Source organism: Spermophilus citellus, assembly GCF_964194105.1.
Source record: "Spermophilus citellus genome assembly, chromosome: X".
Lineage (NCBI taxonomy): Eukaryota > Metazoa > Chordata > Mammalia > Rodentia > Sciuridae > Spermophilus > Spermophilus citellus.
Window position 1 is genome coordinate 7,961,312 of NC_138190.1, and position 23,920 is coordinate 7,985,231.

Genomic DNA, 23,920 nt, shown 5'->3' on the forward strand with positions numbered 1-23,920 from the left:
TCTTTCTATGAGGAAACATTTCTTTTAAATTGGGATTCAAAGGTGGTGTATGCTACCATCAGATAACGTGCAAAAGTGCTTAGCTCTCTGGTACAAACATAGGCAGCTCTCAGGGTTCGTCCCGCTGGCCAGAGTGTGCATATTCCTGCTAGAGAAGAACACCAGTGTTCTGCACTGGGTTTGGGGCGCACCACACTGGGAGGTCGCTCTTTGCTCCGAGGCACCTCCGTGGCCCCTTCGCTCATTTTCTCTGTGCCCTGTTAGTCCGGTTCTTCGGACTTCCCCTGTGAGGCAGGTCAGAGAGGTCAAGTGTCGGGTGGGAGCTCTCCCACGGAGCCAGAGCGCCTTATTGGTTCAGGACCACCCAGGGCTTCACAACCTGCCGCCTGGCCCAGTGGGCTGTTGCAGCTTCCCGGCACCCTCCAGCTGCCCTGCCGCGCCCGCTCCTTCTCTCTCTCTCCCGCGTCCCCGGCTCCTCCTCCAGCTCCGCCCCTTTGCTCCGCCCCTCTTTTGGGTCCAGCCGCCGTGCTTTCCCGCTCCCGCAGCAGCAGCCGTCTTGTCGCTGAAGTTGTCGCTCTCGCTCTTGCTGCGCGCCCCTCGGATCCCACGCCTCACCATGCCCAACATCGTGCTTTTCAGCGGCAGCTCGCACCAGGACCTGTCCCAGCGTGTGGCCGACCGCCTGGGCCTGGAGCTGGGCAAGGTGGTCACCAAGAAGTTCAGTAACCAGGAGACCAGGTGGGGAACGCGCTCTGGCGGGCGCTCCGAGCGCGGCTGCGGTCCGGGACAGGGACCGACGCGTGCCCCAGCCACCTCCCCGGGCGCCGCGCTCCCCCTTCCGGGGCGGGACGGCGGCAACGCGGCCTCTGAGCCATAGCGGCTGCGCCCAGGGAGAGAAGTCTAGGAGGGGCACACGCAGCCACCCGGGCGTCCCTGCGTACGTCCGGGCTATCCCTCCGCTGGCCCGGTCTCGGGCCCCGCGACCCGTCGACCCCAAGACTTTAGGGTCCTTCCAGTCACGCTGCTCAGCCTGACTCCCCAGTCCGGAAGGGCGACATCGCGGGGTCACAGACCATCGGAGAGAGAATGGACACAACCGGTGGGAACTGTATCTGTGCAGGGCTAGGAGGAGGGATGTCCCTGGGTCTGCCTGTCCTGGTTTCTGTGACCCTGCAAGGCTGAACTACAGACCTGTGCGTGGAGAGGTTCCCCTCACGTCCGGTGCCCTGGCTGGTTTTACCTGGAGACCTTTCAAACGCTGTTTCCCGGGCCTGCCCCAGAGGTTCCAATCCAATGGGTGGACTGAGGATCCGTGTTTTTCCAAGTCCCCAGGTGACTCTCACTAGCAGCCAGGGGGCTTAGCACTTCGTTATCCAGAATCAGGTGAAGTTGTGCTGCGAAAGACTGTAAGAACTCCAGGACGCACGTGCTGGGCTCCCCTAGGCTTCCTCTAACTTGGCTGCCTCAAAGATGATGGACTTTCATCTTCTTTGTCGTTCTGGAAATCTGCTGTGTAAAGCAGCAAGGCCCTAGTTCGGTATAAATTACATCCATTTCTCAAGTCCACAAGTGGTCACCTCTGCTCATTTTGGTCAGGTGGTGTCCCTCCTCAGAAACTGGGCTGAGGGACTCCTTTTTTCATTTTGCCTGAGTCAACAAAGTGTTTTCACTAATTTCAAATTGGTCTCATTTCCCCCTCCCTCCTCAAATGTCTAGTACAGTTAGTTAACTGTACACAGTTACAGATAACTTTTATATCTTTGGCAGAGTTCCACTTCCAATTCAACCTTTTAAGAAAAGGTGCTGAAACAGTTGGACAGCCAGATGAACAAAAAAGGAACCTCCATTTATACTTTCCATTAAATTTAATTCTATTAAATTAACTTGGAATGGATCATAGAACTAAATGAAACTCTAAAGCTTTAAAATTTCTAGAAGAGAGCATGGGAGAAAATCTTGATGACTTTTTGTTAAGCAAAAATTTCTTAGTGAAGAGTGACATTAATATTGATGGCAAAGATGCTTTTATTTGATTTTTAGGATATGTGAATCCTTTGTGACTTTATCCAGGTGGTGAATTCCAGTTACATGGCTCTGACAGTAATATAAGTGAAGAGACTTTGTAGTGAGTGAGTGGCCTGTGGTATTACTGTCCAGAAAGCTCTGGCTAAAGAATTCCACTTTGCAGAGTTTAGTGCACATGACCTGGAAGATGGTCAAGGGCTGTGGAGGACAAAGCTGGATTTTAGTATTGCAATATTTGCCAGTCCTGTTCACATTTCAGTAGTTCTGAGAACACCAAGAGTAATAGTTTTTGTTCACAAAGTGTTGTCATATAAATAAATGAGAAATTTCTGGATGAAGTGGGTTTTGAGAGCAATTATGTTGCCTTTCCGTGTTATCTCAGAACAGCACAATCCTTTGCTAAAGAGCGTAGTTAATCTATATCAGTTCATTGCTAAGTCAATGTTGTATTTCTGCTAAAAATATTTAATGACTGTTGGGTGAGACTCACTCAGACATTCAAGTATGATTGTTCATGCATTTGTTTTAAATATAAAGCAGACTCAATTTTTATTTGATTTTGAGTGCCATTAAACCACTGCTTGATAATTAGAAATCATAAGGTCTCAAAACCCACTCAACATGAAGACTCTGAGAATTGCTTATATAGCTACATTTTATGTTTTAATTTATTTTTATTTTTTAATATTTATTTTTTTAATTGTATACAATACCTTTATTTTATTTATTTTATATGGTGCTGAGGATCGAACCCAGGGCCTCACATGTGCTAGGCAAGCACTCTACCGCTGAGCTACAACCCCAGCCCCATTTTATGTTTTAATATGTAGAATATAAAAAAAAATGAATTTCTGAGTTTTCTGTTTCCCACAAACTGTATAGGTACAGAGGTTGATTTTTACCAATAGCCCTCTCAGTGCCAGGTGCTATACTAGTGATCTGGATTTCACAGTGTTCCTAGCAATGAGAAACAGAAGGGCAAAACGAAGAGAAATTTGATTCCATTCCCATAAGAAACTCTCCCACATCTCTCACTGAGCCAGGACCAGAAATCTGATGTGCAGGGAGGTCTACTCCAGCCACACTGTAGACCACAACACCCTTCAATGACTTCCAGGACAACATTCATGGTTCTAGAGTCTCTATTGTACTTTTTACCCTTGTCAGGTAAAAATGTGCTAGCAGGGTGCTTAGCTGTATTGTGGGACCCAACGTTCTGGTTACCATGTAACAGATCACCCCCAGAAATTAAGGAGTTAAACCAGTAATTGTTTATTTGGCTCACAAATCTATAGTTTGGGCAGGGTTCAGCAAGGAAAGCTTGCTTCTGTTTCATATGGTGGCAACTAGAGTAGCTATGAGGGCTGGAGGCCATTTCCAAGGTAGCTGATTCACATGGCTAATAAATTCACACTAGCTTTTGTCTGGAAGCTTAGAAACCTAAGTTCCTCTTCCTATTAACCTCTTCACAGGAACACTTGAGCTCCCTTCTAGCATGGAAGTTAGATGGCAAGAGGAGGTGTTTCAAAGTGGTAGCTACCAGTCTGTTAAGGCCTGGGCTTGCAAGTTGGTACATCATCAGTCCTATCACATTCTGTTGGTCAAGCTCAGAGCCCTCCCAAATTTGAGAGAAGGGGATAGAGACCCTGCTCCTTGACATGAAAAGTGTTAAGGAGTCTGTGGCCATCTTTCAGTTACTATGCCTGTTGTTGAGTCAGTTATGCTCTTCAGCCTTCTTATTTGGGGTCTGAAAAGATCTCTGGCTGAATGGCAAGTGACGCTGCCTTCTATCCACAAGCTGTTAAAGACTTTGAATATGGATCAGGAGTGATAATCTTTATGAGTAGAAGCAAGACCATCTTTGGAAAAAATGTTGCCATGGCATTCTCTGTCTTTCCCTGGACTCATGTGAGGTTTGAGGTTCCTATGTGAGGAAAAAAAAAAAAAAACAGGACAAAAAGTCTAATATTGTGGGATCAAGAGTCATAAGACCGGGCTGGGGATGTGGCTCAAGCAGTAGCACACTCCCCTGGCATGCGTGCGGCCTGGGTTCGATCCTCAGCACCACATACCAACAAAGATGTTGTGTCCGCCGAGAACTAAAAAATAAATATTAAAAAATTCTCTCTCTCTCTCTCTCTCTCTCTCTCTCTCTTAAAAAAAAAAAAGAGTCATAAGACCAGGAGCTGGGAAACTTTCTGTAAAGGGCTAGATTTAAAATATTTTAGGCATTGCTGGCCACATGTAATCTCTATTGTTGCTATATCTTACCGTTATTATTTTTTCTTTTTTTCTTTTTTTTTCTTTTTTTATTGTTGGTCGTTCAAAACATTACATAGTTCTTGATATATCATATTTCACAGTTTGATTCAAGTGGGTTATGAACTCCCATTTTCACCCCGTATACAGATTGCCGAATCACATCAGTTACATTTCCATTGATTTACATATTGTCATTCTAGTGTCTGTTGTATTCTGCCATTAAACAGGGATGAGAGGTGGGAGGGAAAGGGAGAGAGAAGGGAAATTGCATGGAAATGGAAGGTGATCCTCAGGGTTTTACAAAATTACATACAAGAGGAAGTGAGGGGTAAGGGAAGAATAATACAAGTGGAAGAAATGATTTACAGTAGAGGGGGTAGAGAGAGAAGAGGGGAGGGGAGGGGGGATAGTAGAGGATAGGAAAGGCAGCAGATTACCGTTATTTTTGAAGTCCATGGTAGGTCAGCAAGGCTGCATCCTCTCCTGAAGTTCTCAAGGGAAATTTGTTCCTATTCGTCTTAGATGCAGCCCACATTCCTTATCTCTTGAACCCTTCTTCCAGCAACAAAGTATCTCTCTGACCCTGCTTCAGGCATAACAACTCTTTCTCTGACTCTTTTGTCTTTCTGTTCTATTTTTAAGGACCCTTGTGATTACGTCAGACCTATTTAAATAATCCAGTATAATCTCCCTATTTTAAAATCAGCTTGTTAGTATCCTTAATTCCATCTGCAAATATGCAAGTTCCTTTGTCAGGTAATCAAACATATTCAGAGGATTAGGGCATAGATTTCTTGTGGTGGGGGAGGCAGCCATTACTCTATCACACCATTTGTAGCTCATGGACCATACAAAAATAGGCTGTGTGCTATATTTTGTGAACCACTGAGCTATATAATACTTGATTTCCAAATTAAGTTCATCCTTCAGTTTATGTAATATTCCACTGTTATGTTAACCCCTTAGAACCCAAAACAGAAGGAAATGCACATTGAATTATTTCTGTCTCTTTAATCCTGAGTGTACTAATAATAGCCATAGCAGAGAGCATGCAAGAACAAGATCGGATTTTATCAAAACTTATTTTCAGAAATATCAACTTAAACATCTTCATTTTTGTCTTCTGATTATTCTCTTTGAATAAGCTTCTGTTTGTTTGAATAGACTACATAGTATCTCAAATGTTGATTTGTTTTTAAATTGTCATTATTTGTAATTGGCTCTTCTAATAAAGTAATTTTATTGGGTACAATTGGCTTCTGATAGCAAGAGAAGAGAGAAGGATAATCATGTATCTCACTTATAAATTCATTGTATTTGATTTTTGGATGAATTTGCTAATATCTAGTTCTGCTATAATATGACATATGGGTTTCTAAAAATTACCATGCTATGAATCATGCAATCAAAAGCCACAGGAGTTATGAGAAAAAATGAGGATGGGCATAACATTCAAAAACTTCTTTGACACTTGAAAAAATGGTAATGTAATATGAACAATAAACCACTTTTACAAGTATTACATATTTTAAAAATATATAAATGCTATAAGAAACATGGCACTTCCTGATGAAAAATACCTTCCCTTTGTTGGTGGTCTCAGATGGTTACAGCTTTTGAGTTATTAGGAAATGGTAGAAGGAGGCAAGTTGGGACACCAGATGGGGATAAATGTGGCTCATTGCCCTTTTGAGTTATGTGCTTGTATATGCTTAAAGGATTTCTCAGGGACTCCATTCAGCTGGGTTTAGTGCCGTTTTCTGCATTCTATCTCAAGATAAGAGGTTGTGCATAGTAAGCAAATAGAAAATTCACATTATGCTCAAATTGTTCCAAATATGTCAATTATCGGAACAAATTTGCCTGCTCAAAACAAGCACTAATAACAGTCTATGTTCTTGATTCTTACACAGTGCTCTGTGAATGAACTACCAAAGCACATGAAGCTACTTTGCTTTTCTTTCCACAGAGGACACAGACCAGGAATGGGCTGACTCTCATGTTGAATACTCAGAATTCTATACCAGCAATTTCAGAAATTTTCAGACATGCAATTTAAAAATTTAACTCCTATTTACTGTTCCTAAAGAAACTGGTGGAGGATACATACCAACAAGCCAAACAAGGAAGTACACCATAAAAGAGGATACAGAAAGTGGGTATTTGAGTGCAGGACAGAAGCAAAGAGAATCCCCAGACAACTGTGGGGCACAGACAGGAAGATAAGTCAGGTCATCCAGCTCTAGAAGGAACATATGCAGGATGATGAAATGTAGATGGGACTTGAAACATTTGACATTGGGAGACTGAAATTGTTAGTGAAGTGTTCAGAATAGAATTCTGAATTCAGTATTTACAAAAAGTAGTAGAAGAAAGATAAGATCATTACCTATAGGGAAAATAGAAGAAAACAGAAGTTGTACATGGCAGGAGAATATGAATGTTGTTAAGTTTACTGCATGGCTCAGCTCTGAAGAACATTTATACAGTTCAATTGAAGTGGTCAGTTTTGAGTTTGAATATTGATCTTTATTGGGACGATGACATTTTGGGAAGGGTTGTACCCATGTGATGGGACAGAGAGGACATTAGAGTTAAATCCTCATCTTCCATAGCAAGAAGTCAATCATAATCAAGACATAGCAAGACTCACATATTAGCCAGAGATTTGGTAAATATGTCGAAATTGGTTGCTTCCAGGCTATTTATCCATTATCAATCTTATACAACAATGTGAATTTTAAAAGTTGTTTTTATATATAACTTTAATTAAAATAGAAAACTTAAAACTAAATATAGTATTCTGCAGAGAAGTGTTATCACACTAGGTCTGGAAACTTAAAAGGCCTGCTTGCAAAGTTGGCCCTCAGTTGGCAGCTAGGAACTTAGATTTTGCGAAGCTTCCCACTGTTCCTTGATAAGAAAGGCTCACTAAGCTGTTAACAACTGGCAAACAATGCAGCTGATGCTGAATGCCTAGAGTCTGGCATTTTGATTTGCACTAGGCAATGGGTCCCTTCGTGACCATCCCCCAGTAAACTCCTGGGCCTTGAGTCTCTAAGGTGGTGCCATGCTAGACAACACTTTGTACATGTTGTACCCACTTGCTACTAAAGACCTTAAACTCACCGTCTGTGATTCGTCTCTAGGAGAACACTTGGAATCTCACCCCATTTCCTCCAACTTCATTTCATGAACTTTGCCCATTTACTGATCTTGTTCTGTGTCCTTTCCCTATAATAAATCAGAGGGAATGAATGTGACTATATGCTGAGTCTTGTGATTTGGCCTGGTGGATCATTGAACTTGGAGGTAGTCTCAGAGACCTCTGAGATACAGATATACTTTACTATTAATCAATGGCATTTTTCTTTCCCTAGCGTCGAGATTGGTGAAAGTGTGAGAGGGGAAGATGTCTATATTATCCAGAGTGGCTGTGGAGAAATCAATGACAACCTGATGGAACTGCTCATCATGATCAATGCCTGCAAGATTGCCTCATCATCCAGGGTGACTGCAGTGATCCCATGTTTTCCATATGCCCGACAAGATAAAAAGGACAAGGTAGGAGAGGTGTCTCCTACCCTTGAAATCTGTTCTAGGTCACCATTGTTTCCTCACATGTGGCCTTGATTGGAATGTCTGGAAAATGTTGGCTTTCTCTTTTAATGATAATGTAAATACATATCCTCACTTATTTTTCAGATTTGCCTTTGAACTCACCACAATGTTACTATTTATAGATATCAAAACAGATAAAGCATGTTTTGCAGATATTAAAATACCATTATTTTCCTTATGATAGAATCATTGTGTCTCTGTGGTGGACAGAACTGAATATGCACACATGCACACACACATAAAAACACACACAACTCAGGGAATCCAAGTCAAACAGGAATACCCCAAATCAGATCACCGGATTGTATCAATTTCAGGGTCCTGGTTGTAATGTTGTGCTGTATTTTTGGAAAATATTATTTTGGGAAGACTCTGGTAAAGGTCTCTAGGATTCGTGCATTACTCCTTACAACTGCATGTAAATTTATAGTTCTCCCCAAATAAAAAGTTTAATTAGAAAAATACTGTTGTCCCCTTCTAGTCTTTCAAGAAGAACAGAGTTAATATTGGTTAATTATTCTTTTAGCAACATTAGCATTGGAGGAGGCACTGTAAGTCTCTAGGAGAATTTGAAGAAAATACTCTTGGTCTTATCCTTCAAGATATATCTGGGATGGAGTTTATGGGGAACTTTGAGATTACATTCATTTGCTAGGACTTCCTTAACAAATTAGCATGAACAGAGTGGCTTAAAAGAGCAGGAATTTATTCACCTACAGGTCTGGAGACCCCAAATCTGAAATCCAGAAACTGGAAAGAGTCATGGAAGCCTCTTGTGTTCCTTGTTGCCTTGGGCTTGTGGCAGCATCTCTCCAATCTCTGACTCTGTCTTCACATAGCTTCTTCCCCATGTCTCTGTATGTCCTTTTGTGTCTCTATCAAGGATACTGTCATTGGATTTTGGATCTACCTTAATCCAGAATGATATCTTGAATTTTTACCTTGGTTACATCTGCAAAAACCCTATTTCCAAAATGAGGTCACATTCTGAAGTTGTGGGTAGATGTGAATTTTTCAGGGATACCATTTGACCCACTACAGGGATCAACTCTAAGCTATTGTTTCATTTCCAAAACAACAAAATTTGTGAAAACAGCACTTAAGATCCCTGCAGATTTGGGAAAAAAAAAAACTATATAAGTCTGAATTCATATACCAAGGTCTTCCTGAATTTTAATCCCTACCTCCATAATTATAACTCTGGTCCTTCTGTTGAACATGGCTCATCAGTAAATTTCTTGCTAAAACTTTGATATCCAGAACTCCATTCAGTACTTGAGATGATTTACCTTATTTAGATTAGAAGGGCCAGTCTACTTTTCTATAAACGAAACCTGTTGCAGCTGCTGAACTCTGTGCCTCAAAAGCAACAGCAGACATAAATGAATAGATGTGGCTGTTCCGATAAAACTTTATTTGTAGACACTGAAATGTGAATTTCACATCATTTTCACATGTTATAAAATACTATTCTTTTGATTTTTTTCAACCACGTAAACGTATAAAAAGCATTATTTGCTCACAAACAACAGAGTAGTTAGTATAAGCAGTATCAAAACAAATGGCTGGCTAGATTTGGCCCATGAGCCAGTTTGCCAACCCCTGCAATAGATTACTGATTACTTTTCTTAATCAGTTTTGCATTGCTATAACAAAATATCTGAGACTGGGTAGCTTATAAAGTAAAGGTGTTTATTTGACTCATAATTCTGATAGCTCAAAAGGTTCAAATAGCATGGCCACTGGCATCCTGGTGAGGTTCTTCCTGTCTGTGTCACAACATGGAGAAGGGGAAAGGGAACTAGCCACATGCAAAAGGGGCACGTGTGTGAGCAAGGAACAAGAAAGTAGGGAGGGGCCAGGCCCATTCTTTTTATAATAACCCACTCTTGCAGGAACTAACCCACTCCAAGAAATCCACATCAATCCCTTTTCCTGACTTAACCATCCTCTGCTAGGCCTTAACTCTTCACCAAAACTTTGGGTCACACATGCTTCTGTGAAGCCATGTCCTCCCACTGGTTATTTATATAGTTTCTTTTATTTTAAACTGGATTCTGAAATTATATGTGTTAGTTTAGCTGCTAAATTTCAATTTTTAAATTTCATCCCATCAGTATAGTGTGAGCACTTCCACCCATCTTTGTGTTATGATAGGATAGTTTAATATCTTTATCCTTGTCCATGTAAAAAAGGACCTAATTTTCTGCCACTTTTTCTATTCCATGTGACAAGAGATTTGGGAAATTCTCATCTCATTTAGCTATTTTAATGAAGTCCTTCTATTTCCAGTAAGTTCTACATCCTGTATTTGGCTGAAATATTTGATACATTGTCTCTTAACTCAGTAAATTATTTCTTTTATCATGACAAGGTCTCCATCCCACTGTTTAAAAATTGGAAGCATGAAGTTCCTCTTTGGTACCAATATTGAGATTCCTACATTTTTTTGTAAGCGCGTATCTGACTTGAAGTAGCCTCTTTTTTTCAAGGTTGTATTTTTCACAATTTGTATCTTATTTTTATTCATAGTGAAGTCTTTGCAATAGAGAAACTAGCCATCCATTCTCTGCCCCTTTAAGTGCATGAAATGGTAGCTCCAATTGCTTGTACTGCTCCCAGCCACTATGCCAAAAAGAAGAGCCCTACAGCTTTCCAATAACCAGTGGACCTGTTTTGTAGAGCAGCTGCGTTATCTGACCAGCTTTTTACCAGTTTTCCTGTTGTTGGATATTTAGATGTGTTTTCCACTTGGGGCCATTTGAACACATTTCTTTCTGAATTTAACTGCTAGTAGAAGAGATGAGACTTGGATCATCCAGCCAGGACACTATGGATATTGAAAGGGGGTACTATGAGTAAGTATACCAGAAAAGAAGTGCCCACCCACACGGCCCTAAGCAAGACTGATACATAGCCACTCTCTGTATAGGTCTTTATCCTCTGAACTGAACTTGCAGGTGGCCAAGACACATAAATTGTTCTGGCTTCATTATTTCTGACACATCTATATAATCCATGTGACTCATCTTATAGGAAGGAGACAATTTCATTCTTTCTTCAGACTTGTTGAAAGGAGAATTCTTGATTTCATCTATCACTTGAGGTATTTTTGAAGTTTCTGACAGTTTTTCTAACTGTTTACTTCTTCCCTTGGATTGAGCAGCTTGGTTTTTGTACAGGGAAACTGCTTAGAGTAGGGCAACCGGAATTTAGTTAGCACTTTGGAGAAATAGCCAGAGCCTGTTAGTGTATACTTCTTGGCCAAGTGCTTACATTTACCAGTGTGGACAAACTGAAAGGAGACCAGGTATGATTTGGAGTGAGGGTGCACTTCTGCCTTTTTGCTTCACTTAGGTAGGTGGAAGGCCATGTGGTATTTCTATGAATGTCATAGAAAGCCAAGGGCTACACTTGATCTTGGACATAGACAGAAAATTGTCCTCCTTGGCAACAGATAAAGCTCTGGACAGACCTCCCAGGCTTTCTGTTTCCCTTTTCCCTTCCTTTGGGACTCTATTACCTATGACAACTGATGACACACTGAAATTCTGTGTAATCGCTCTACTTAGAAATACCTGCAAAGAAGCTCAGAAAAATCTAGACCCTTTAATCATCTTCAAAGCTTGTTTATTTTTCTTTTTATTATACGCTTCTTTTTTAAGAAAGTCCTGCAAATATGTAAGGTTTTATTTTGCCTTTTATTTGTATGTACAAGAACCCAGGGGCAGGTTCTGACAATGAAGGAATGGTTTTATGATACATCGCAATGTAATATTTACAAGGAAAAGTGATTATATAATATTAATTGTACAAGATGTGGTGTAAACTGGTCTGAGATTTGGGTTGTACCTTGGGAATGAAGTGGACCCAGATTTATTTACTCAGTTTGTCCTTTGTAAAAGGTATTTAAACTATGTGTCCTTAGTTTCTTCATCTGTAGATTGAGGATAGTATTAGCTAGTATTGATAAAGCACCTACAATACAATATAGGAGTGAGCAGACTTCCTCTGAAAAGAAACTCGTGTCAAATATTTTAGGCTTCATAGACTATTGGGTCTCTGTTATAACAGCTCAACTTTTGCCATGTTAATGTGAATGCAGCCATAGCCAATATGTAAACAAATGGGCATATCTCTTTATGCACAATGAGATAGGAATTTTATAAAATCTTCAAATGTCTCAAAATATTGTTCTTCCTTTTTTTCATAACGATTTATAAATGAAAAAAAAAATCCTTAGCTCTCAGGCTGTATAAAAACAGGCTATAGGTGGGATTAGCCTATGAGCATAGTTTGCTGTCTCCTGCCGTAGTAGACATTCCATAATTGCTAGTTCCCTTCACTAGTGAAAGCCATAGATTGTGGGTAAGGCAAGGAATAATTACTTTCTGAAGTAGGTGAAGGACTTTCAGCTTGGATTTTTTTTTCTGTTTTCAAAATCACTTTTAAAGTCTTGTTTTTATTTCAATTATAAAATATTGTTTTTTATTTTTAACTGATATGAATCTCTACAATCTTGTAATTTCCTTAAAACTTTGTCAGATTTCCCTCAAAGCAGGGTTGCATTTGATGCTACAATTTAAAATTCTGAGAATACTTGACTGACTTGAAAAATGTTTCACCTGTATGCATTTTACATTAGAGGGACTAAAATTTTAATTTTTGGCTACTGTGCCTTTACTCTACTTTGTTTAAATGCTATAGTAATTTTTTCTCTGTATAGGCTATAAAGTTAGTTAACTTGTTAATCACTCTTTCTGCATGATTTGGTTGGGTATCAAACCAAACTATGAAACACAATACAGAACCAGATTTGTAAACAAGGGCTGAAGAAGGAAATCAGAACATCTGAGTTTAGAAGTTACCCCTATGGTTTGGATTCCAGAAGTAAGAAATGCTTGATGCCACTGAGGGGAGAGAAGATCCTTTTTGCTGGTGTCTTAGTCTATTTGTGCTGCTATAATAAAACACCAGAGACTGATAAATTTTATTTATTTATTTATTTATTTATTTATTTATTTATTTATTTATTTATTTATGTAGGTACCAGGGATTGAACTCCGGAACACTTAACCACTTAGCCACATCCCCAGCCCCACTCCTTTTTTGAGACAGGGCCTCACTAAGTTGCTTTCAGGTCTTGCTAAGTTACTGAGGCTGGCATTGACCTTGCAGTCCTGTTACTCAGCCTCCTGGGCCACTGGGTTTACATGCGTGCACTACCACACCTGGCAGACTAGGTAATTTATAAAGAACAGAAATTTATTTTCTCACAGTTCGAGGACCTACAAGTCCAAGGCACTGCTGTTTGGTTTCTGGTGAGGATCCTATCTTCCAAAGGGAGGAATTCTTTGTCTTTATAGGGTGGAAGACAGAAGGGCAAGCTCCCATGATGCAACTGGAAACTTCTTTTATCAGGGCATTAATCACATTAAAAAGGGTAGAATGGAGCCCTCCTGGCCTCATGGTCTCTAAAAGGATCTGCTGCTTAATGTTATCATGTTAGCAATACCTGAATTTCAGAGGGACACTTTCAGTCCAGAGCAGCTGCTTATAAATGGAAGAAGAGTCCCAAATTGATAGCATTGTGAATCAGATTCTATTACAAAGAAGTCACAGTGACCAATTTGTTCTTTTTATTATCCTGGCAAGGTGGAACATAGCATAGAAGAGTTAAATAATGAAAATATGAATTGTGATATAGTTAGTAGGAAAGATTGAAAAGCTTTTAATAAAGAAAAAATTTCTCCATTTTCTCCACAGTTTTTTTTTTAAAAATCTACTGTTAACATTTTGGGATGTTTCAGTCTTTTCTTTATATTTTAAGTTTATACACAAATATATGTATACGTATATATATGTAAAAATAAAACAAAATATTATACACATTTCCTTTTAAGAATCAGAATGGTGTTAGAGAAAATAAAAATATTTTGTTAACCTTTTGATATAATTCTTTCCTCTGTGTGTTTTTACATGAATATACTGTGTATGTGTGTGTGTTTAACAGGATCATTTATCTGTTATTATTTTGAATGAAATCTTTTTTAAACTTCTGTTTTCTTTTTTATAGCTAGTATTATACAGGAATACCATTGTTCACAGCAAATTGCTGAACTCTTCTTCAATCATATCTGTATAGTTTCTTGATTTTTTTTTTTAATGTGGACAGTTTTATTGTCCATAATTTATAATGTGAAAACTAAAGCTATAAAGAAGTTTTTTGAAAAAGACATAATGTCAGTGTGCCTATTTCTCTAAATATTAAATTATCAATCACCATAAAGTGTTCTTTCTTTCCCCTGGTTTTTGTTTAATTTGTAACAGCAGTAGTTTGCAGCTGTCAGTACATGAATGCCTCTTTAATAACTGGGCTTCTTTCAGTCCCTGGCTGTGTGAAGCTCTTTGGCTTCAGCCATCTCACACATACCATTGTATCCTTCTAGAACACTATTCTCCCTGCCTTTGTCACCTTGTCTTAAGAGCAATTTCCTCTAACGCCTACCCTATTTAAACTTTCTGTCCTTTCTGCTATCATCTCTCATTCTGTGCCTTTTATTTTAGGTCTAGTCACTTCTTACAATTTGAATAATACAAATTGTGACATTATACATATAGTATATAGACGTATCTGTTTGCTTCTTTGACATTTGTTTTCTATACCCAGTGTTAAGCACATTGTTTCACAATGATTTATGTAAATATTGAATAGTCAGTGAACAAAATGGTATGGGTAGATCTTTTGTTGTCACAACTTGTGTAATTTTCCTTATTATGCTTTGTTGATTTTTCTCCATTTTTTTCTGCTATCAAATCCATGTCTTTTTTTTTTTTTTTTTTTTTGGCAGTGCTGGGACTTGAACCCAGGGCCTTACACAGGCTAGGCAAGCACTCTACCACTGAGCTACATCCCTAGTCCTATGTCTTTCTTTTTTAGAGTCGTGCTCCAATTTCTGCAAAACTTGTGGCTAACATGCTCTCAGTTGCTGGGGCTGATCACATCATCACCATGGATCTGCATGCCTCTCAGATACAGGTACCAAAATTTTCTTTCTGCCAAGGGTTTTGTCTTAACACTCTGTTAAGTTAAATAATTTTAGGAGGCAACATTATTCATGTTTGAATTTGTGTATGGCTACTCTATGGATTTTTTTACCTTTGTGAACCTAGAAATGTAATTTGATGTTGATATCTCCTGTCTGTATCACCACCTTGGCTCTAGTTATGTTTTGAGGAGTGGAGATGGTGTCTTGGAGTATATACTACATAATTCCACCTCACCTTTAAGAAATGATTAGAATGGCAGAATCATAATGTGCATTTTAATCTCTACATTACTTAGTTTCTTCATCCTGAAAACAGACCACATTATACCATGCCCACTTTACAATATATAATGAATATAAAGTATTTGGTTTGTAATAGGTGCTAAAACAAAACAAACCTCGCAACCTCCACCACTGCCCTACAAAGAGGATAGGCCATCCTAAGTGATTTATCATGTCTTGAAGGTGGGTTGGATTGAAACATGCCCTGCAACATATCTATATTGATTTTATTCTGTTAACAAAAATGAATCTATTATAATGATTTCTTTGGAATTAAAAATTTAAATGTTGGGCTGGGGATGTGGCTCAAGCAGTAGCGCGCTCGCCTGGCATGCGTGCGGCCCGGGTTCGATCCTCAGCACCACATACCAACAAAGATGTTGTGTCCGCCAATAACTAAAAAATAAATAAAATAAAAATATTAAAATTCTCTCTCTCTCTTTAAAAAAATAAATAAATAAAAATAACAATTCAAATGTTATTCAATAAAGACAATTAGTTGTTTAAAAAATAAATAAATAAAAAATAAAGGTAACACTCATTTTTCCCCTTAGGGATTCTTTGATATTCCTGTGGATAACTTATACGCAGAGCCTGCAGTTCTGCAGTGGATTCGGGAGAATATCACGGAGTGGAAGAACTGTATCATTGTTTCACCGGATGCAGGGGGAGCCAAGAGGTAACTCACAGGCAGAGCCATGCAGATTTCTCATTTTTGCGAATTGCTTTTTCCTTTCCATATTTCTCTATGTCCCCCTGCCCCTGCACCTTGCTGGGGATCAGAACATATGCTAGGCAAGTACTTTATCACTGAGCTACACCCCAGTCCCAGGAATCATGCTTTAAATTATTTATCACTTTATTTTTCAAATGAGAATAAGAACACCACAGACTTCACTTTCAGAGCAGAAATTTATCCTCTTTGACAACATTTCATCATGAAAATTTTTAAAAAGGCACATACGATATGTATATATTTATTTGTTTTCAGCAAAAATGGATGTATTTTGTTTTTTGAAGTTATTTTCTGATTATAAAAATAATGCTCTTAATTGAGAAATAAGGCTTTTAATGAACATCACCATTAATGGAGCTACCTTGGAAATGGTAGCCTAAGTTGAAAAAAATTTTTAAGAAGACCAAGAAACCTGAGGCCCAGAAATAAAGAAGATGCTGACACTGCATTTCTGGTGCTGGAAGGGGAAGAGGAGGCAGGCTGGCGGCCTGGCTGTGAAAGCTCATGTTTGGACCTCCATAAAGAAAGGAGATAGAAGCCAGAACTCTAGCTAGCAATCTGGGCCTTTTAATGGGAGCAGAAAATAGTCCCCCATTAGGAATCAAACCATAAGCCTATGCCACAGGCAGATGTACAGTGGAATATCCACTCTCCCTGAGGTGCAGAAATCCCTATACTAAAAACGTTAACCCTGAATATGGGCCTCAAGCTGCAGAACTACTGCAGAGGAAGACTCCCAGTTGCTCAATGAGCACTCCCGACTGAATGTGAACGTGACCAGATGGATGCTTGATGATCTAAAGTCAGCAATCCAAGAATACATGATTCTCCCAGACCCAGTGTATGCAGACAATAGGGCGGCAGGCAGCCAGTAATGTGGGGTGATAAAACAATTACAATGCTATCAAGTGAGCAAGTTTCAAAGAAAAGTAAGGAGAAAGAAGAGATAAAATCCAATGTGGTACTAAAAACGCCCAGTAGAGAAAGTGATGCTGAGTAACAAATCTGAAGGGGTTTTAAAGGAGACTCAAGGAGGTAGTGAGCCATGAGGACACAGGGTGTTAAGAATCAAGGCCAAGAACAATAAGTGAATGCTGATCTGATACAGTGTTGAGGCTGGGGAGTAGCCTTGTAGAACTTTGCAGCAGCTATTTAAGAAAAAGACAGTGGAATGTGGGAAGAAAAATAGAAGTGGAATGGAGTTGTATTGCCCATTTAGGGGCCACCATAAGGTAAGGAGGTAGGAGACACTTCTACCTACCAGCCCAGTGCAAAAGTAAGGAGGCAAATAGGTATGTGTGACTAGTGCCGAGTGGGCACCAAGTCACAGGAGGACTTTAAAATGCAGGGGCTGGGGATATAGGATGCTTGCCTAGCATGCACGAGGCCCTTTCAAGCCCCAAAACCAAAAAAAAAAAAAAAAAAAAAAAGCAAAACAAAAGACTGGCCCTCATTTGGCACCCTCATCCACCTGCAGCCCATCTAGGGACCTAGAATCACACTTAAAAGCTTAGGAATGGCCCAGGAAGTGGTCACAACACCCATGTGAGGAAATGTAGGACCTGATTCTCAGAAGAGCCCCATTTGTTCTGCTCTCAGCTGTCCAACGGCTGCCTAAGTTCCCAGCTCTGAAGAGGAGGAAGAAATGGGCCATACAGCTGGAGATGGGCCTCTGACAGCTGCAGGAAGTGGCTGTGGAGAGGAAGGAGACACAAATATATAAATGATAGCACAGAGAATTAGTTTGCAAATCCCTCAGAGGGACAGCAATGGTGTGGAAAACAGCACCGTGTTATGTGGCTTGTTACAGTACATGATGGGCACACATATGCCTTCATCCATCTCATCAGAGTTAAATAAAAATGTGAGCAACTTTTCAGAGTCATTTCTACTGAAAATGCTTGCAGTTTTCATGGAAACTTACTTAAGTCACATGATGGAATCTGCATTCAAATATTGCTGATCTACTGGTTTGGGGTGAGGAAGTAGGCCAAGGGGTCCAGGTGCCTAAGTTGTCCTTGGTTTATAATAACAGCTCTATTAAATTGTAATTCAAATACCTACAGTTATTCCATATACAGTTGAGTGCTGTTAATATAGTCACAGATTTGTGCAAACATCGCCACTATCTAATTCTGGAACATTTTCCTTGCACCAAAAGTAAACCTTATATCCATTAGCAGATGCTCCTCCCCTGAGCCCCTGGCTACCACTAATCCACTTTCTGTCTCTATGGAACTATGTCTTCAGTTTTCGTATCAATTGATCATAAAATATATGACCTTTGTGTTTGGTATATTTCTTTTTTTAACCCGAATGTAACTTTGATGGCTACTAAGCCCAAATAGATTCCAAAGATTTATATTGCCTTTTTCTTTCCTGTCTCATCCCTATTTTTATACATATGGTAAAAAAAAATACAATTGCTATGAGTAAAACTTGAAACAGTACAAAAGGTGACACCTCTCTTCTTTAAGCATCACTATTCTTTCCAATGTCAGAATGATGTTATTCAAACATATATTCCCCCTATTTCTTATAAACAAATGTCAATGTGCTATATATACTTCGTCACTGTGCTTTAAAAAAAAATACTTGCTATAGTTTAGCGATAGTTCCAGAGTTGTATAACAGGTCTGCTTGACTGCTTTTTCTTTTACAGCTGTGTAATGTTCCCTTATGTGCATACATTATAATTCCTGTGGCCAGTCCCCTGTTACCCACTTGTAGGTGCTGTAATTTGGACACTCCTTAAGCATTACTCTTTCTTTACCATTTAGTGCATGGGTACAGGTGGGATACATTCCTAAAAGTGGAATTGCCAAATCAGAGAGTACCAGCCTTTGTAGTCTTGATGGACAGTGCCAAAATGTGGTCATTCAAAACAGACTCAGAGGCATTCCATCAAGTACAGATGCCAGTAACTTTTTACAAGCCTTGCTCACACAGTAGATTATCAGACAGTTTTACTTGATGAATCTGGTGAGCAGGGTTTGCTGTCTCCTGGTGACGGAAAATGCTCTTTGTGGCATGGCAGATTCCTGAGTGATCTCTTCAGACCTTTTGCCTGTGGCTTTATGGCTGGAGACCTTGCCTATGGATTGTCAAAGAGTTCTGCATGGATATGAGATCACAGCTTTGTTTCTTTTGTGTGTTGCAAATATTTCCCCAAGTTTTTCCATTTCTTTCCTCTTTTTAATTTTTATTCTCTGTGGGACATTTAAAACCTTCCTATTCACTCATATTTATCTTTTCTTCATATTATGGCTTCTGGGTTTATAAAGCATTTGCCCTTCTCTTACAAATTTTTCTTCTATGATTTTGTATGTTTGGGGGGCTCCCTTTTTTATTTTTGGCACTAGGTATTTAACCCGAGGGCACTTCACCATGGAGCCACACCCCCAGCCCTTTTAATTTTCATTTTAAGACAGAGTCTTGCCAAGCTGATTAGAGTCTAGCCAGATTGCTAAGGCTGATCTTGAACTTGCAATCTTCCTGTCTCAGCCTCTCGAGTGGCTGGCATTATAGGCATGTGCCACCATACCCAGGCCCTTTTTCTTTTTTAATGTTGCAATTTTTTATCTGAAATTTATTTTGGAAAAATAAAAGAATGAAATTAGAACTCAACTCTTTCACACCCCCCATTCCTACCAACTGTATAGTCGTTCCAAAACTATTTATTACATAACCCATCTTTTCCTATTGTTTTGAAATGTAATGTTTTTTTTATATACTAAGCCCCCTCTGTCTGTTTGCTAACTCCTAAATACAGAATAGACTAACCAGAGGAAATGGCCAGGTTTGAGATTCCATTTTGTTCAGATCCCTTCAAATAGCCCCACTCATCCACCCCACTCTCTGTCCCAGGAGAAGCCAGTGTAGGAATTTTTGCCACCTCCTCTCCCTTTTCCCCAAAGTGACAGCTATATATCATTGTGTCTTCCTCATGTTCTAGAATGAACTGTTCTACTGACAGTCCCCCCAGAACAACCTTTCAGATAACAAGTAATCCATGCAGTAGTCATTATCTCTGATTTCTTTGCATAATGTAAAAAGCATATTTCCCTAGAGAAAATATGTCTATGTCCAATTGGAGCTTGTTGCTTTGGAAAAAGCTTTGAGGCCCAACTCCTTCTAGGTAAAGCTTAGTATTGCCACAGGAGGTCACTCTTGAGTAGTCTTTGGAGCTTGATTGGGTTGAAGAAACAGACCCACCCCTATTGACATAGTAAATATCAACCTGAAAGTGACAAGGGAAGTGAGAGAAACTAAATTCATATTCGACTTTTTTCTGATTATGTAATCTTTGAACTTTTTCTATAAAAATTTTTTTAAAAATTAGAAGAAAACTTTGACTACCTCCCATCTCTATCAATGATAATATGTTGAACAATTTGGTGTTATCATGTATCTGTCCCTCCTTGGTCTGTCCCCTGACATTGGTAGACACACACACACACACACACACACACACACACACACACGAAAGAATGTAAAAATTGCCAAATAACAAACCAAAATCTAAGAGTATGATATTTTTGTTCTAGTTCTACCCACCTAAGATTTCAACATGACATGTTGTCTTAACCTCATTTTAGGAATATGTATTGTGTATCCATCATATACCCAGGAAAGAAAAGTTATCTGTAGCTTTTTCAGGAAATAGTGTTATAGTAACCCAGAGGGCTTTTTGCAGGGATGTTTTCATTTTATCTTCTACCTTTGACATCACTACTGGGTACCTGATGTTGCTGGAGCTCTTCACCTAGATCTAGATGCCCCGTGTCCCCCACTACCAAGAACCCCATAGTTCAACTTCTGTCTGAGACAGGCCTCCGTGCCTTCCAACTGTATAGTTGTTCCAAAACTATTTATTACATAACCCAGCCTGTAAACAAGCTGATGAGGACAGGAGTCTCCTGGCAGACAGGGGAAAGCAAGTTGTGCCTGGTCTTTGCAGACTTAGAACTTCAGCCACAAGTGGCAGTGTTTCCCAAGCTGCTCTGTGGACCAGGACTGTTCCTGTTCCTTACCAAATAAACAGATGAATAAAAAATTAATGCAAATGTACATTTTGTGTAAGGTATTCAAGTATCCTTTCTTGAGGAAGCTTCTTTCATATTTTAAGAAACAAGCTTTCCTTAATTTGAGTTTAAATGACTTGTCTCTCATAAAATTGGCATGTAGATCGGTAGTATATATTTGAAGGTGATTATGGGGTGAAGTTTTTGTCTACCTTCGAATTACATTTTTTTCTTTCAGTGAAATCCTTAGGTAAAGAAACTATTGAAACTTTAGAAACTAAAGGTGCCTACTAGGGCTACTGTGATTTTGGTTCCTGCTTGAAAAAAAAAATTTTAAGGGGAGCAGAAACATGGACTTCGTCTTAGTAATGCTTCCTTTTGCTTCTAAAGATATTTGAGAAATCTAAAATCAGTGTCTTTTCATGACAGTCTTTTTTACTGGAAAGTTTGTTCCCTTTTCTGTTACATGATTACTAACATTTGGATTTATGACCACAATCTTGTGCACTTTAAAGCTGTTGCCCAGTATAGCTTTTGTTTCTTCTCCACAAATTGGACATTATCATTGCAGTTTTACACAATCAACATTTATTAAGAGCTGTTCACATATCAATCAATATATTTGCTTACTTTTGTTCCCTACCACATCTCAGTGTATAATTTTTCCTTTACTTAAGTTGCAATCTTTAAGTCATATGTTAGAAATTAATTCTCAAGGTATATAATTCAACCAAAAATATCTTTAGGTTGTCCTTGTTCTAGAAAGACAGTTTTCTTTGGTATAGAATCCTAGTTTGACTTTTTGGTAGAATTTGAGAATTTGGATGCCAGTTTGATTGTTATTCCTTTTTAGGTGACTGATCTTTATCCTTTGCCTTTTTGATTTCTTGATCTTCCATAGTTTCATATGACTGTTTGGGGATTCGTTGGTTGAGTTTGTTGGATCAGAGAATTAGTGTCTTCCAATAGTTCTGGGAAATTTTCAGTCATTGTCTTTAAATATTTTCACTTCTTTGTTCTTTTTTCTCTTTCTAGAACTCCATTTATTCATGTCACCTTGTTACTCTGCTGTTCATGTCTCTTAGCATCTTTTTCGTGCTTTTTCTCTTTTGTCTCTTCTACTGCATTCTGGACAATGACTTTATCTCCATCTTCCAATTCACACATTCTCATTTTGAATATTTTCCATCTATTTTCAGTTGTATTTTTAATTTCAATAAAATTTAAATATAATATTTACCAAAATTCTCTTTATTCATTCTTTTCTTGATGGGATGTTATTTTTCATCCTTTTGTTCTTATCCAAGATTCTGTTTTATTTCTTTAAAACAATCGACTTATATTCCTTTTCAGCTAATTCCAGTATCTCATTCTTTGTTCTTATAATTAGGTGACACTTGTTTCTGGTGGCTCTCAATTTTGCTGATTTGGGTGTTTTGGGCTCTGTTCTATAATCCCTCAATTTCCTTAGAATTTTATTATTGTAATCCTTCTGAGAGGGTGTGCATGTGTTGTTGCCAGCTCCCTTGGAGAACTACCCCCAATATTCACTTTTAATTAAACTCTCTACTTGAGGGTTTTCATCAGACACATAATAGGAATTTGGACAAGCAACCCTCACGAGAGCTAGAATTTGCTTTTGAACTCTCTAGTAAGAGCTAACCTTCTCTACTCAGCATCGAGTTTGAGACAGGTAAGCATCCTTCCTGTTTCCAGGTGGGCAGCAGGTTTATTTTTTATTGTTTGTTACTCTGAAAGAAGAGTCTATGGTGTCCCTGTGTATTAGGAGGGTTTCTTGTTAGACCTACACTCTTGGCTGAGCCCTAGGCTTATTCTCTCATCATCTGCCAGGTCCCTGCCAGCAAAATGGAAGCTTAAAATTGTTAGGGTTTCTCAGAAGCCCTCAGAAGAAGCACTTTGCTGCTTGCCAGCTTCTTAGAATCATTTACTTCTACATCTTTTGCCTCTGCTGATGTCTGCCTCTGAGTTGGTGATGTATTTGTAAAGATAGTTTCCTTGGCTTACAGTATCATCTAGCATTGTTTCCACTTGGAAGGGTAATCAGGCTACCTAGTCTGACAGAGTGCCACAATGCAACTCCAAAACGTCATCTGGAAGTAGAGATGTGTATGTATGGAATAAAGATGGCCTTCCCTGAGGTCTCATTTTCATATATGACCCTTGCTTACAATGGCAAATATCCTTGCTTTATAATGTAGAAAGAAAGCCTGAAGGTTTGAAAGAGGTTGCTGCATTCTCTGTTCACATTTAGAAAAGGTACCTTGAAACTGTTAAAATACTGACCAAATAAGTTATATACAGTTACATATGTTCTGGCAATTCTACTCCCAGGTATATGCCCAAAAGACTCAGAGAAAGGAATTCAGTGTCCACAGCAACACTGTTCACCATAGCCAAATGGTAGAAATAATCCAGGTGTCCATCAGAAGATGAGTGGAGAAGCAAAATGGTTATATCCTTTCAGCGGAATCTTACTCAGCCATAAAATCAGTACTGATATATGTTGTAACATGAATGAACCGTATAATGTTAAGAAAAACACCAGACAGAAAAGTACACATATAGTATATTCTATTTATATAAAAAGCCCAGACTAGGTAAATCTATAGAGACAGAAAGTGGGTTCTTTTTTTTTTTTTATTGGATGTTCACAACATTACAAAGCTCTTGACAAATCATATTTCATACATTAGAATCAAGTGGGTTGTTCTTAACAGAGAATTGCCCACTCTGCCCATGGAGCACACATGGAGGTCCATTACCTGTTGCAGTCTGAAGATAATATGATGACTAGGACCAGTGCTTTAAAAATAATGTCTGGAGGTGTATACTCCATGCACTGTATCCTAAATTGGGTGAGTGGGCTATGAATTGGTCCTATGAATATTTTTCAGCTGAGT

At 39.0% G+C, this 23,920-nt stretch overlaps 1 protein-coding gene across 1 annotated transcript in view; it reads left to right on the forward strand.

The window, feature by feature from the left end:
* The first annotated feature begins 498 nt into the window (after positions 1–498).
* The window catches only part of PRPS2 (phosphoribosyl pyrophosphate synthetase 2), a 29,009-nt gene continuing 5,587 nt past the window's right edge, over positions 499–23,920 (forward strand). The window contains exons 1-4 of the mRNA XM_081278124.1: positions 499–738; positions 7,668–7,851; positions 14,849–14,947; positions 15,794–15,918. Coding sequence (XP_081134250.1) covers positions 617–738; positions 7,668–7,851; positions 14,849–14,947; positions 15,794–15,918 — 530 coding nt within the window. The 5' untranslated portion in view covers positions 499–616. The remainder of the gene's footprint in view (positions 739–7,667; positions 7,852–14,848; positions 14,948–15,793; positions 15,919–23,920) is intronic.